General features: G+C 42.8%; 1 protein-coding gene across 2 annotated transcripts; it reads left to right on the forward strand.

Annotated features, from left to right (window-relative positions):
- Positions 1-8,764: 8,764 nt before the first annotated feature.
- GADD45A (growth arrest and DNA damage inducible alpha) lies at positions 8,765-12,066 on the forward strand. 2 transcript variants are annotated; one of them, XM_027571076.2, is made up of 5 exons: positions 8,765-8,997; positions 9,638-9,739; positions 9,984-10,221; positions 10,417-10,463; positions 11,298-12,066. In XM_027571076.2, the coding sequence occupies exons 1-5, from the start codon at positions 8,954-8,956 to the stop codon at positions 11,332-11,334; spliced, it is 468 nt and encodes a 155-aa protein (XP_027426877.1). In that variant the 5' UTR covers positions 8,765-8,953; the 3' UTR covers positions 11,335-12,066. The 2 variants fall into 2 exon arrangements, with proteins under 2 accessions (XP_027426877.1, XP_027426869.1); XM_027571068.1 differs by lacking the exon at positions 10,417-10,463.
- The last annotated feature ends 1,724 nt before the right edge of the window (positions 12,067-13,790 follow it).

The raw sequence follows: 13,790 nt of genomic DNA on the forward strand, positions 1-13,790 counted from the left end.
ATTAAATTGTTAAGGCCCAGAAAAAAACGTTTTTGTGATAAAGTAAGATAGAAGTTTTTCAGTGGCTGTGAAAATTATAAAATAATTATAGAATAACAAATTATTAAGCAAAAAAAAATGTTACAGCTGGAAGTGTCTTATAGGACAAACGTTTTAGTTTCCAACTGTGACCAACGTGTGTCTCAGAGATTATGGGTTGAGTTGGGGGGAGGCGGATGATAGGAGGCCGAAATCTGCAGAACTCTGCCTCCCCTACCCCATCCTATCTGGCCGCTACAGCCAGAACACTTCTGCTTTTGTCTATCTGTATGTAAGGATTATGTCTACTATTTATTTTGGGGAGAGAGAATTCTAAAAAAAGAATTTTAAAAATAGTTGACAAATGGGGAAACTGAGGTATGGAGCAGGTGAGCAGCCTGCCTAATATGCGTCATTCAAGCCACACTCTTGAAAGGACATCAAATTAGATTTGTGTTGGCTGTGCATGCAAAGTAGCCACATAAATCTTAATTTTACAGCATTATTTCAAAACTTCCCTAACATACAGATATAAAATATAATCATATGAATCTATAAACAGGCATTCTTGTATCTGATGGTGATGTTTTCCTAGAATAGGGAGGGACGGCTTGCCAAGGGTGATGTTTCAGCTGAGAAAGCAAAATTTCTGACACATTTCTGCTTAGTGGTCAGCGATACTAATATGCCCTCCCCCTCCTATATCTTAAGGGCATGAGCTAGAACATATGGCAAAAATCCTTATAGGTCAACAACAGAATGTTAAACACAATCCATCACTTTGCCACAAACTGATATGGTCCACAGAGCACAGGAGTAAAGTGTTCATAATGGGCAGCCAGATAACAGTCTGCTCACCACATTCTTTGGTTGCTAAAAATGAGGCTACTTTGGACCTTTACAGTATAAAGTCAAACAGTAGCCAGACAGAGTACTGTCAGACATCCTCCAAGACCAGCCATCCAGAAATGGGCGCTTTAAAAGACCGTGTCCTAGACCCTCTTGGAAAGATCAGTCTTACAGGGTGTAATCGTAAATTATCTTGTTTAATACCTTCCAGACCTTGAGACTGACATGTCATTGCCAAAGTAAAAGAGAACCAAAGAGAAATGTAAAAATGTATATTATTCACAGAACAGATCTTACAAGCAATTTCAATTTATAACTCTACTGGCAACAATTTTCAGTGAATAGAGATTTAATGCTTACAAACAAGCACTGAAGCCAAAGAAAAAGGGCAAAGTTCAAACAGTAAAGAATGCTCTTATTTTCTTTACCCCTTATTTCTTTTGTTTGCAGTGTCCTAAATATTATTCAGTTTCTCTAATTTCATCTCCATTGTGTTCCTTGTATGTTGTTTCTATAACAAGACACCCCATCTTTGCCCTTTTAAATCTCCCACTTCAAAACTCACCTTCATAAAACCTTTCAAGGTCGTTTTCCTCATCATTATAATCTCTTTATGCTACATTAAAAGAACAAGACTTGAAGCTTGGCAATTAAGCACCTTTTAATCTACTGGGTTTTATATGTATATACAGTACAGACTGGTAGAGGTCACAAATTCTCAGTTTACAAAATGAACCAGTTTATAGCTCTTGAAGAAAATATTTTAAAAATTGGCAGGTTGGGGGTGGAGGAAGTATGTAGAAGAATATAGAATGTAGATAAAGGTGCATAATAATCTATAGTTAAAAAATACAACCAACAAAAATAGTGTTCAATCAAGACATCTTCCTTTCCAATATACAAGAAGAGACCAAAAGTTTATTTATAGCTTTATGTTCTAGTTCATTAATTACACCTTTAAATCTTCACAACTTACTCATTCAACAATGTTTGATTTAATATTTATTGAGGGTCCACTCTGTGCCAGGCACTATTCTAACCACTTAGGGATCAACCAGTGAACAAAACAAATCTTACTGCATTGAATTTGTACTGTGGGAGTAGAGTAAGCTGAGGGGGTAGCTAGGTAATAGACAACATATAGAAGTAAGGCAAGGAAAACAAAAGCAGAAATGAACTATTGGGACTTCATCAAGATAAAAAGCTTCTGCACGGTGAAGGAAACAATTAGCCAAACTAAAAGGCAACCTATGGAATGGGAGAAGATATTTGCAAATGACATACCAGGTAAAGGGCTAGTATCCAAAATCGACAAAGAACTTATCAAACTCAACACCCAAAAAAAAAAAATCCAGTCCAAAGATGGGCAGAAGACATGAACAGACATTTCTCCAAAGAAGACATGCAAATGGCTAACAGAGACATGAAAAAATGCTCAACATCACTCAGCATCAGGGAAATACAAATCAAAACCACAAGGAGATACCGGTCAGAATGGCTAAAATTAACAAGTCAGGAAGCAACAGATGTTGGCGAGGATGCGGAGAAAGGAGAACCCTCTTACACTGTTGGTGGGAATGCAAACTGGTGCAGCCACTCTGGAGAATAGTATGGAGGTTCCTCAAAAAGTGAAAAATAGAACTACCCTGTGACCCAGCAACTGCTCTACTAGGTATTTATCCAAAGGATATAAAAGTAGTGATTCGAAGGGGTACATGCACCTCAATGCTTATGGCAGCAATGTCCACAATAGCCAAACTATGGGAAGAGCCCAAGATGGCCATCTACTGATGAATGGATAAAGAAGATGTGATATATATATAATAGAATATTACTCAGCCACCAAAAAGAATGAAATCTTGCCATTTGCAATGACGCGGATAGAACTAGAGTTATTATGCTAATTGAAATAAGTCAGCCAGAGAAAGATGAATACCACACTCGTATGATTTCACTCATAAGAAACAAAACAGATGAACATAGGGGAAGGGAAGGAAAAATAAAATAAGATAAAAATGGAGAGGGAGGCAAACCACAAGAGACTCTTAACTATATATAGGGAAAAAACTGAGGGTTGCTGGAGGGGAGCTGGGTGGGGGGATGGGGTAATTGGGTGATGGACATTAAGGAGGGCAATTGATGTAATGAGCACTGGCTGTTATATGCAACTGATGAATCCTAAATTCTACCCCTGAAGCTAATAATACACTATATGTTAACTAACTTGAATTTAAATAAAATCAATCTATCTATCTGTCAGAAAGTGACCAATGATATAATTTGTTAAAGAGAGAGGGAACAGGATTTAGGAGATCAGTAATGCTGATCAAGTATTGCTACTTGAATGGTCAAGGCAGGCCTCATTAAGAAGGGGACCTGAGGGGAGTGAGCAATGTGGTTATCAGGAGAAAGAATATCCCAGGCAGGCAGGCTGTATAAAGGCCCTGAGGCAAAAGGAAGGTCAGCATGGCCAGAGGGGGATGAGCATGAAAGAGAGTAGTAAAAGATGAGATTGGAGTAGGGATATGATATATTTTTTTAATGACTCAAGCTTTATTGAGATATAATTCACATTCCATATAGTTCACCCTACATATACTATTTAGTTGTTTTTAATATATTAATAGAGTTGTGCAAAATTATCACTACCATCAGTATGAGAACATTTTTATCATGGTGAACAGATTTTGGAGGTTCTTTTAAGCCATAGTAAGACTTCAGGTTTTACTCTCAGTGAGAAAAGGGTCTATTATAAGTTTGGGCCAGAGAATTGACTGTGATTTGGCTTGCTATTTATAGAATCACTCTGGCTGCTGGATGTGAGCAGAGGAAGGGCAAAACCAGAGAGAGAGATCAGTTGTTGCAGTGATCCAGATGGAAGATGATGGTGGTAGTGGTGGCAGCCCTGAGAAATGGTTGAATTATTTTGCATTTTGAGGTAAGATGATAGGATTTGCGGATGGACTGGATGTGGGTTGTGAAGGAAAGAAGTCAAGGATGACACCACGGCTTGAAGGCTGAACAATGGGAAGGATGGAATTGCCATTGACCTATAGGAGGATAATCAGAAGGTCAATTTGTGTCATTTTGAGATGCTTATTGTATACTGAGACGGAGATGATGAGTAAGCCTGAGGTTCAAGAATGATGACTGGCCATATTGGAAGTATATGTGGGAGTCATCAGCATATAAATGTTTAAAGCCATGGATGAGGTCACCAAAAGAGTGAGTATAGACAGAGAAGAGAAGAGGTCCAAGGACTGAGCTATTAAGAGATAGGAAGAAGAAAACTTTGCAGTGAAGTGATGGGTGAAAAGAATTATCTCTTCTCTTTCAGAGACAGAAAATTCAGAAACCTTTTCAAGGTACCAGAACAAACTGCCGTTGGTCAGTTACCACCTCAGACCACCTACCTTCCTCACCAATGATTGGTCTACCATTCAGAGACATTCACAGAGGGACCATTGCTACTATAATAGAAGCCTTCTGACATTACTTGACTCAGTGTGGAGGTGAGGAACGAGGTGAGGGGGTCCTTGAAAAAATATTCTAGTGAGTCTTTTCATTTGACACCTCAACTGGCTTGCTCTTGCATGGCTGGTGAAATGGGAACAGCTGATGTCAACACAAGGTGTTGGGTGTAAGGCTCAAAGCAGCAGCATGACTCCACTCCCATGAGTATTAATAACTGAAGAGAATTTGCATAAGGTAAGGATTTATTGAACACACAAGATGGCATTAAGGGGATTGTATTAGGTTTTGATGCTATGTCACAAATTCCCAAAACTTAGTGGTTTAAAACAACACTCATTTATTATTTCACAGTTTCTGCAGGTCAGAAGTTCAGGCATGGCTCAGTTTGACTTTCTTCTCAGAATCTTACAAGGCTAAAATCAGTGTTACTCAGGTCTACATTCTCCTCTGAAGATCGACTAGGGATGGATCCATTTCTAAACTCCCTCAGGTTGTTGGCAAAATTAATTAGCTTGCCACTGTAGAATTCATGAAAATTGCTTCTTCAAGACCAGTGATGGAGAATCTCTGATGCTTCTAGTCTCTCTTCAGAGAAGGCCTAAGCCCTCTTCTAAGGGCTCATGTGATTAGGTCAGGCCCACCTAGCATAATCTCCCTTTCCATTAGCTTAAAGTCAGCTGATTAGGGACCTAATTACATTTGCAAAATCCTTTCACTTTTGCCATAGAATGTAATATATTTGTGGATGTGATAGCCCAACACCATTGCCATATTCAGTTGGTTAGAAACAAGGCATAGGTTCTGTCCATATTCAAGGGAAGAGGATTATACAGAGCTTCACACCAGGGGTTAGAGATCATTGAGGTCATCTTAAAATTTGCTTACCACAGTGATGGTCCAAGAAGCTAAACATTTATGTTAAATTCAAATGGAAATATTGACCTAAAAATACAACACATTTTTAGGTGACAGTAAATTTTGGCTGAAAATCTTCTCTGGGAAAAAAAATGAAGAAAATCCACAGCCTGCCTTTAGAAACTAGCTTCACCAGACTTACACAAAAAATATATCAGAAACCTTATGATTTTTAATAATAAAATATAATAGCTCTATAGTTATATTTATAGAACTATGTCATAGTCTAATTGATCTCCTTTAATATAAATAATGATCTAATAATGAAATAATAAGCATCTTATTTCTTTTGGATGTTAAAGGATTTTGAAAAAAAAAAGTTTTGAAGAAAAAAGGTATTCTATACTATAGAACCAGTAGTTGGTATACATGTATGATAAAAGTGAAGAAAATTTCAAAAAGACTCTTAAACACAAAGTAGGTAGCAGTACTATTAACTATTCTTGAGTACATACTTTCATCTGATTTCTGAATATAATCATCTGGCATCCTTACAAATATTATTATAGGTCATTCCAGTCCTGTGCAGTTGAAGTCCTAGGAGCTACTTGGGGGAGTTTTTAAAATGATTTCACATATTAGAGTTATTTTTAAAAATACATATACAGGGGTGCCTGGGTGGCTCAGCTGTTTGGGCATCTGCCTTCAGCTTAGGTCATGATACAGGAATCCTGAGATCAAGCCCCACATCGGGCTCCTTGCTCAGCGGGTAGTCTGCTTCTCCCTCTGCCCTTCACCTTGCTGGTGTTCTCTCTCTCTCTCTCACTCTCTCTCAAATAAATAAATAATCTTAAAAAACAAAAACAATATGTATACATACATGTTCTATCCTGATCTAGGGAAATTCCTCTGATCTATCATTGGATAGCAACATCCTCCAGGACTAATAAGTGTTTATGAAATCATCTGTGATCATCCTAACATATAACTGTAATCTAACTGTAGTGAAATGGCAGCTTCTAGTTTCAGCCAAGAGGACCACTTTGGAAGATAATCACTGATGAAACATTCTAGGTAGCTCAGCAATGAGGTGAAATGATGTAACATATCTGAGTCAGAAAGTATGACAAGTGAGTATTTTGGAATACTGGAAAGCTAGGCTTATCTCACAGAGAACAACCCCACAACACTTGAACAAATTGCCTTCTAATGAGGCCAAATATAGCATGCAGTATAGTTTTTGAGTGAGGGACTAGGCCTATATTAAGAAATAACCACATTATACGACATTTTCACTGTATATAGTTGACTTGGGTGAGGCATTATTAGGTCCGTGCTTCATTTGAATTGGCGTAAACAATACACGGGTTCTACTGTCCTACAGCTTCCGTTCAGATGACTAAAGTCATGGGACTTTCAGCATAGCTAGCTGATGACAGTGCACACTATTTTGTCCCAAAATTCCTGTCCAAGCATGGGCATACCAATTAGATGGCAAGCACTTTAAAGGCAAAGGATCAGGAATTGTATAGTTCTTGTATTGCATAGTATGTAGTATGACATCAAATAAATTTTTTTGAATTAAAGTTACAGGTGTAATATCTTGGAGAAGTTTCATGCACTGCACAGGACTGCAGGATCCTGAGATCTCATTCAGCTCTTGGGTTCTATTCAACTTGATAAACATTGACTGTTTTTCTATTAAATGCTGAAATTGTATGAGATGCTGAGAACACTAAGTTCATGAAGTCATAGTCCCTGTTATCAAGAAATTCACACAATTCCCTAATTCTTTGTGAGCCTGCTGTGATCACACTTTCTTCCAAAAAACCTGTAAGAAATACCTAGTGATAGAACCTTGGAGTTTCACAGAACACAGTTCAACAATTTCCAAATGATAACTCAGGCCATGTTGTATAATTCGGGTTTTGTTTGCACAACCAAAAGTATTTCAGCACCCACCGAAATTTCAGTTTTAAGGAATTCTTTAACAAAGGCATCACATGTTAGGATTTAGGGCACAGATATGAAATACATATGCACCCTTGGGTAAATTATCCATTGGCCATGACCATTCCTTTACTCAAACATTGCCCCTTGCTGACAAAGCAGTTAGGGATTAAGTGCAAAATGTCAGCTCAAATAAATGAGCCAGAAAACCAACATATCACTTTTCTTTTCCACTAAATTAAGATCAAGAGAGCTGGAGAATATTTTGTCTAGAATGATACAAACATGCAGGTGCAAAAACTCCTATGTACCTTTGCAAAAAATTACTTCTCTGACCTCTGGCTATATGGAGACCTTAATAATGCAAGCACGGTTTTGAATGAGAGCGTATGGGAGGCATTTTCACCACTTTTGGTGACTTCAAGAGGTTTAAGACATGTTTTTGCATTTATTGCATATATTCATAAAACAAAGGTGAGAACTTTCAACTTATTAAAAGTCTGTACATTGAAGTTTGCTTTTCAAAAATGTGTAACTTCTGCTTGCTTTCCACCCACAGGTTGCCATTATCTCAAAGGTGAAATTTTAGCATATGACTAAAAGGTCCTATAGCTGCAGCTTCATGATTCAGCATCTAACATCAATAATTCACAGTGAGATCATAGGTTCTCTGTGGAAGGTAGTGACTTACTTGCCTTATGAAAGGAAGCTTAGGGCATATTGAGAGTATTTTGAATTTAGACGTGTGTGGGTGTCAGACATTTGTCTCTTAGCTGGTGCAGTGCTGAAGGATCCTCCTCTGGGAAAAGCTCTCAGAAAGGTGAATTTGGGTTGCAAGGCTAGGATACACACATGTGGTAACCAGCTCCTCCTGAACATGGTTTTCCAGAGTTAATCTGGGCAGGTGGGAAGCCTTTCTGCTTTCTGTGGAAAAGATTCCAACTTGGTTCCGTGCCATCACCAAACACAAATGTGTTGATTTTTCTTTTTTGAGCTTCCAACCCTTGCAACCTTCCAAAAATAAATCAAACCAGCCATCAGGGCACCGAAATAATACTACTACTAATAAGCAGCTTTGCCTAGACTTACATAAACAACACTTCTGAGGTAAACTTTGCCCCAGAGGTCTGAAACACTCTTTTTATGTAACCTGCTTACTAATAATTACTAGACTTGGGTGCATTAGCCCTGGAAAGATTTTAATAGCAACCCCTAAAAACAAAAGACATGAAACGACAATTTAAAAAAAATGTGCACCAACTAGAAAAACACTTGGCAGCCTGCTCCGGCCTCAAGTGGAAGACACCCCCTCTCCCCCGCCACTGCAAAGAACCCCCCCACCCTCCTACCAGTCCCTCCAACAGGATGAGAGAGTACGCTCCGGACCCCGCCCTACCCGATCGCTGCACCGCCCCCGCCCCCGAAGCTCGCCTACCGCGTGGCTCCACCCCCTTCCGCTCCTCTCCCCACGGTTCCAAGGGCTGGGGTCAAATTGTCGGAGCAGGCTGATTTGCATAGCCCAATGGCTGTGCGTATGCAAATGAGGCGGGTGGTGGTTGGCTGGAGGTTAGCACGATAACTCCGGCGAGCGGGGCCTTTGTCCTTCAGTGGCTGTGAGGCAGCTGCCGGTGGAGAGGCTAGGGGTTGGGAGCGGGCGAGCGAGTGGGGCGGGAGGGACGGACGGCGCTGCGGCGGCAGGCGCTGGAGGAGCCTGTGAGGGAGTGCAGAGGGCAGGCGCCCGAGCGCCCACAGTGGCAGGAGCAGCCCGCACGCCGCTCTCTCTCTGTGGGGGACCCGCAGTTGCAATATGACTTTGGAGGAATTCTCGGCTGGAGAGCAGAAGACCGAAAGGTAAGGCGGCCGGAGCCTCTCCCCGAACTCTTCTCATCCACTGCGCGCCCAGTGCGTCCAGGCTGTGCAAGGTTTGCCGGGGAGCGAGCGGTTAAAAGTTTGCAGGGGCACCTCCCGCCGGTCTCTTTTGGAGACCCTCCCAGAGGCGCCAGTGGACGGAAGGAGGGTGCCCCCAACCCGGCTGGGCCGTTCTGGCCTTGGCAAAGGGCAGAAGGGACCGTCCCTGCCCGTGCGGCTCCTGCGGCTGGCAGCCTGTGGCTGCGCCCAGCGTCAGGGACTGGCAGCGCCCTCGGGGGAGGGTGGCGGGTGGCCCTCTCGGGGCTTTTCGCAGGCCTCCCGGCCTCTGGGCGTGCGAGGGGTCACGGGGTGTGTGTGTGTGTGTGTGCGCGCGCGCGCGCGGGGTCACGGGTGTGTGTGTGGGGGTGTGTGTGACAGGGCCGGGGGTCACGGGTGTGTGTGTGTGTGTGTGTGTGTGTGAGTGTGAGTGACAGGGCCAAGGGAGGCTTGGGGTTTGCAGAAAGCCGAGAGGCGCGGTGGCGCACGAACTCGGGAGGGAGGGTCGCGGTGCCAGGTGAGGGGGCGGCGATGGCCCCGAAGGGACCTGGGCTGACGGGACCCCCTTGCTCCCGCTCGCCTGTAGGATGGATAAGGTGGGGGATGCCCTCGAGGAAGTGCTCAGCAAAGCCCTGAGTCAGCGCACCATCACCGTCGGGGTGTACGAGGCGGCCAAGCTGCTCAACGTGTAAGTGGGGCCCTCGCGAGTCCCCGGTGGCACCCCTTCCCGCCCCAGCCCGGAGGCGACCTCGCGGAGCGCCCCCTCGCACTGCCGCGCAGCTTCCTGCGGCTTCCCATCTGCCCCGCGGCCGCCTGCCCTGGAGGGAGAGCGAGCTGGCCGGGGCGCGACCCCGGGGCCCTGGCGGGTGTTGCGGGCGTCCACGAGGACGAGTGGTGCGTCTGCGCTCACCCGCCCCTCCCGCTGCCCTCAGCGACCCCGATAACGTGGTGCTGTGTCTGCTGGCGGCGGACGAGGACGACGACAGGGATGTGGCTCTGCAGATCCACTTCACCCTGATCCAGGCGTTCTGCTGCGAGAACGACATCAACATCCTGCGCGTCAGCAACCCGGGCCGACTGGCCGAACTCCTGCTCCTGGAGACCGACGCCAGCCCAGCCGGGAGCGAGGGCGCCGAGCAGCCCCCGGACCTGCACTGCGTCCTGGTGACGGTAAGCGAGGGCGGGCTGCGGGCCGGTCGGAGTTGGAGTCCTGGAGGGAAGTGAGCGACGGTTGAGAGTCGCCTGACTGCAGATCTGGAATGAGGGGGAGGGCAAGAGCGTGGCTGCCCATGCCCCATTAGAGCGTGTGGCTGGACTTTCAGCCAAGATGTGCTGGTTTCATCATCAGGATTTTCTCTGGTACAGAACATGTCTAAGCACGTTGGAGGCTGCCAGCAGCGGAAGAGATCCTTGTGAGTCAGCACTGTCAGCCCAGCTACTCCCTACCTACATCTGCACTACCTCCCGTGACTAATTCCTTTAGTAGGGCAGATTAGATAAAGCCAAATAAATTCCTGGCTCACCCTCATTAAGGAGTCAGCTTCATTCTCCACGACTCAAAGTTAAAAATAGAAATGGTGTAGGAGACAGACCTTATTAATTCCCTAGAAATACATTAAGAGGATGGAGTGGGAATTTTTTCTTTGCAATCGTGCCTTTTTTTAAGGGACACTTTTTCCCTGATAAAAACCTTTGGTAGGTAGATAACTTGTGTCTCCAGAGGTAAATATGATAGCTTTGTCTTTTACATTTTATTAACTTTTTGGCTGGTCTAGTTAAGTGGCAGCCCCAGTCATTTTGCTACTCCTGAAAATTACTACTGTGTCTTCTGGGAGGATATCAGGTGGCAATTCTTGTTAACTGTTATGCAGCTCTCATTTCATAGTACACAGAGTATGGAAATACTTCTCAGAGCTGTTTCACTCAGGTCTCTCCCACAGAACAAGGCTGGTGAATGATACTCTTGTGCAAAACTAAATAAGTATCATGCAAACATATGTATATGGTTCAGAGGGTTGCATGTGATCGTACTTTGCAGAGTATGGTTTAGTGGAGAATTACCCTTAATGATTCTGTAGGAAACCAACTACCAAAAGAAAGTTTATTTTTTATGGTTGTAACTGGTCTCTATGTCACACAGCTAAAGTATAGAATGTTCAAGTTGTCTTTCCCTCGACATGAGTATCATTATTAACAGATGCTGATTTTTTTTTAAATAGTAAATTTATTTTTATCAATGTCTCCAGAATCCACATTCATCGCAGTGGAAGGATCCTGCCTTAAGTCAACTTATTTGTTTTTGCCGGGAAAGTCGCTACATGGATCAGTGGGTTCCAGTGATTAATCTCCCTGAACGGTGATGGCATCTGAATGAAAATAACTGAACCAAATTGCACTGAAGTTTTGAAATACCTTTGTAGTTACTCAAGCAGTTACTCCCTACACTGATGCAAGGATTACAGAAACTGATGTCAAGGGGCTGAGTGAGTTCAACTACATGTTCCTGGGTCCGGAGCTAGATGACTTTGCAGATGGAAAGAGGTGAAAATGAAGAAGCTGTGTTGAAACAAATACAAGTCAAAAGGAACAAAAAATTACAAAGAACCACGCAGGAAGGAAAACAAACTATGTATTAATTTAGGATGGTTGAGTTACATTTAAATAAACCAAATGTGCTTTGTTAAAGTTCAAATGTGCTGCAGTAGTTTGGGTATTTTTGGTTTATGTGCCCTCAAGTAAAAGAAAAGCAGAAAGGGTTAATCATATTTTAAAACCATATTTTATTGTATTTTGATGAGATGTTAAATTCTCAAAGTTTTATTATAAATTGTACTAAGTTATTTTATGACATGAAAATTTATTTATGCTATAAATTTTTTGAAACACAATACCTACAATAAACTGGTATGGAATAATTGCATTATTTCTTAATGTGTGCTTTTGTTTCTTTTAACTTGGAATGTATTTTAAACAAGTTTTTTTATATGGAAAAATTAAAACCCTTCTGAAATCATGTATCTATAGTATAAGTGTCTCTCTCTCTGTATAGATAGAGATCTGTGTGTGTTATGTACGAATGTATATTTTTTCCGCTTTTACACGTTTGGGCTGGACATGGCATAATTTTATTTCTTAGTCTTTATTTAACAGACTTTACTGGCGCCCTACTCTACATTATGTCCAAAGTCTAAAAACCAAAGGTGATTTAAGAGAAGTTGGGGTTGCAGTTAGGGGAAAGACGTGTTCAAGATTACACTTGCAAAATTGGAATAATTATCATTCAGTGACATGTTATAGTAAGTATATATGCAAAATGTTAAGGAAGCAGAGAGAAGGTGACCAAAGTAACCTGCAAGAGCTGAGATGTTTTTACGGTGGAGAGGTCATTTTATGTGGGTCCCAAAACTCGAGTTTCATTTCCCCAACTAGAGAGGAAAAGAATGTTGCTGGCAGTGGCCCTGGTTTGTGCAGAGGTGTGGTTACCTGAAAGAGCAAACCCGGTTCAGGGAACAAAGATTCCATGTGCCTCTGGTGTGGAAGAGAAGGGGGAGAGAAGGTGGAAAAAGGGGGTGGGGATTAGGCCCAGACTCTGAAGGGCATTCGGTGTCACCCTCAGGCATTTGGGCTTCCTTCTGTAAACTCGGGGGATTCTGCAAAGGCCTTCACACGGGGAGTGACGTGATCAGTGTTCTGGGAAGATAACACGGGACTGTGAAAGAGAGGTTATTAGGATAAGAGGCTGGAGGTAACGCCAATCAGGAAGTGACTGGACCAGTCCAAGGCTGTGCAGTTTGCAGAACCGTGTTTAAGGAACAAACAGGGAAGTGGCCTGGCAAAGAATTCCAGTGCCCCTATTCTCTCTAGAGCTGTATGTTTTCCAGCTGAACGTTTCTGCTCTGGTTTCGAGGGGTCTGATTAGATTCGATGAGAGAGATGGAAGAAAAGAGCAAAAATGAAAGGCTTCAGCAGAACAATCACCTCTTAGTTGGAACAGTCACTTGATAATTAACTGCAAGAATCTCCTCTAGGTATAGCCAAAGAAAGCAAAAATGCTTACTGGGGAGAAGACTGACATAGTTTTAGTCCACAGGATTTTTTTTTTTTTTTTTTTTTGCCTATTTGGCAAATGGCACCCCCCACGGCTCCCCTGCCATCTGTCTCCCATCCTTGTCATGACTACATGTAATTAGGGAAAAGAAGTCAGGAGAGAAAACCAAACCAACTAATAGTAACACAAAGCTCCAAGTTCCTGCATCTCATGAATAACACAGCCCATGAAGCCCTTCACCTCGCAATTAAGTTTGTTTTTCCACATCTGCTAGAAATGTGGGTTGTTAGGCCTTGTTTAAGCTCCTTGTATTTTATGCAAGCTAGTGCCGGATCCAAAACGTAACTGGTACTTAATCTTTGTTTTACCAAAAGATGGAGAGAAGTGAGTTTTGAATAGAATGTTCTTACCTACTAAGGATTTTTTTTATTTATTTGAGAGAGAGAATGAGAGAGAGCATGAGAGGGAAGAGGGTCAGAGGGAGAAGCAGACTCCCTGCTGAGCAGGGAGCCCGATGCGGGACTCGATCCTAGGACTCCAGGATCATGACCTGAGCCAAGGGCAGTCACTTAACCAACTGAGCCACCCAGGTGCCCTTCCTACTAAGGATTTTTAATCCTCTTCCACATTTGCTTGATTAAAAACCCTTGCAAAGCTGAGTGAATTAAACCAGGAAGGCAGAGAAGAAAGC

This window comes from Zalophus californianus, chromosome 4, assembly GCF_009762305.2.
Source record: "Zalophus californianus isolate mZalCal1 chromosome 4, mZalCal1.pri.v2, whole genome shotgun sequence".
Classification (NCBI taxonomy): Eukaryota; Metazoa; Chordata; class Mammalia; order Carnivora; family Otariidae; genus Zalophus; species Zalophus californianus.

Excerpts from the sequence above, each read along its gene's own strand:
- GADD45A (XM_027571068.1), top strand. The coding sequence starts at position 8,954 with ATGACTTTGGAGGAATTCTCGGCTGGAGAGCAGAAGACCGAAAG. Across the intron at positions 8,998-9,637 it reads GGAGAGCAGAAGACCGAAAG|GATGGATAAGGTGGGGGATG; the intron begins GTAAGGCGGCCG and ends GCTCGCCTGTAG. Across the intron at positions 9,740-9,983 it reads GCGGCCAAGCTGCTCAACGT|CGACCCCGATAACGTGGTGC; the intron begins GTAAGTGGGGCC and ends CGCTGCCCTCAG.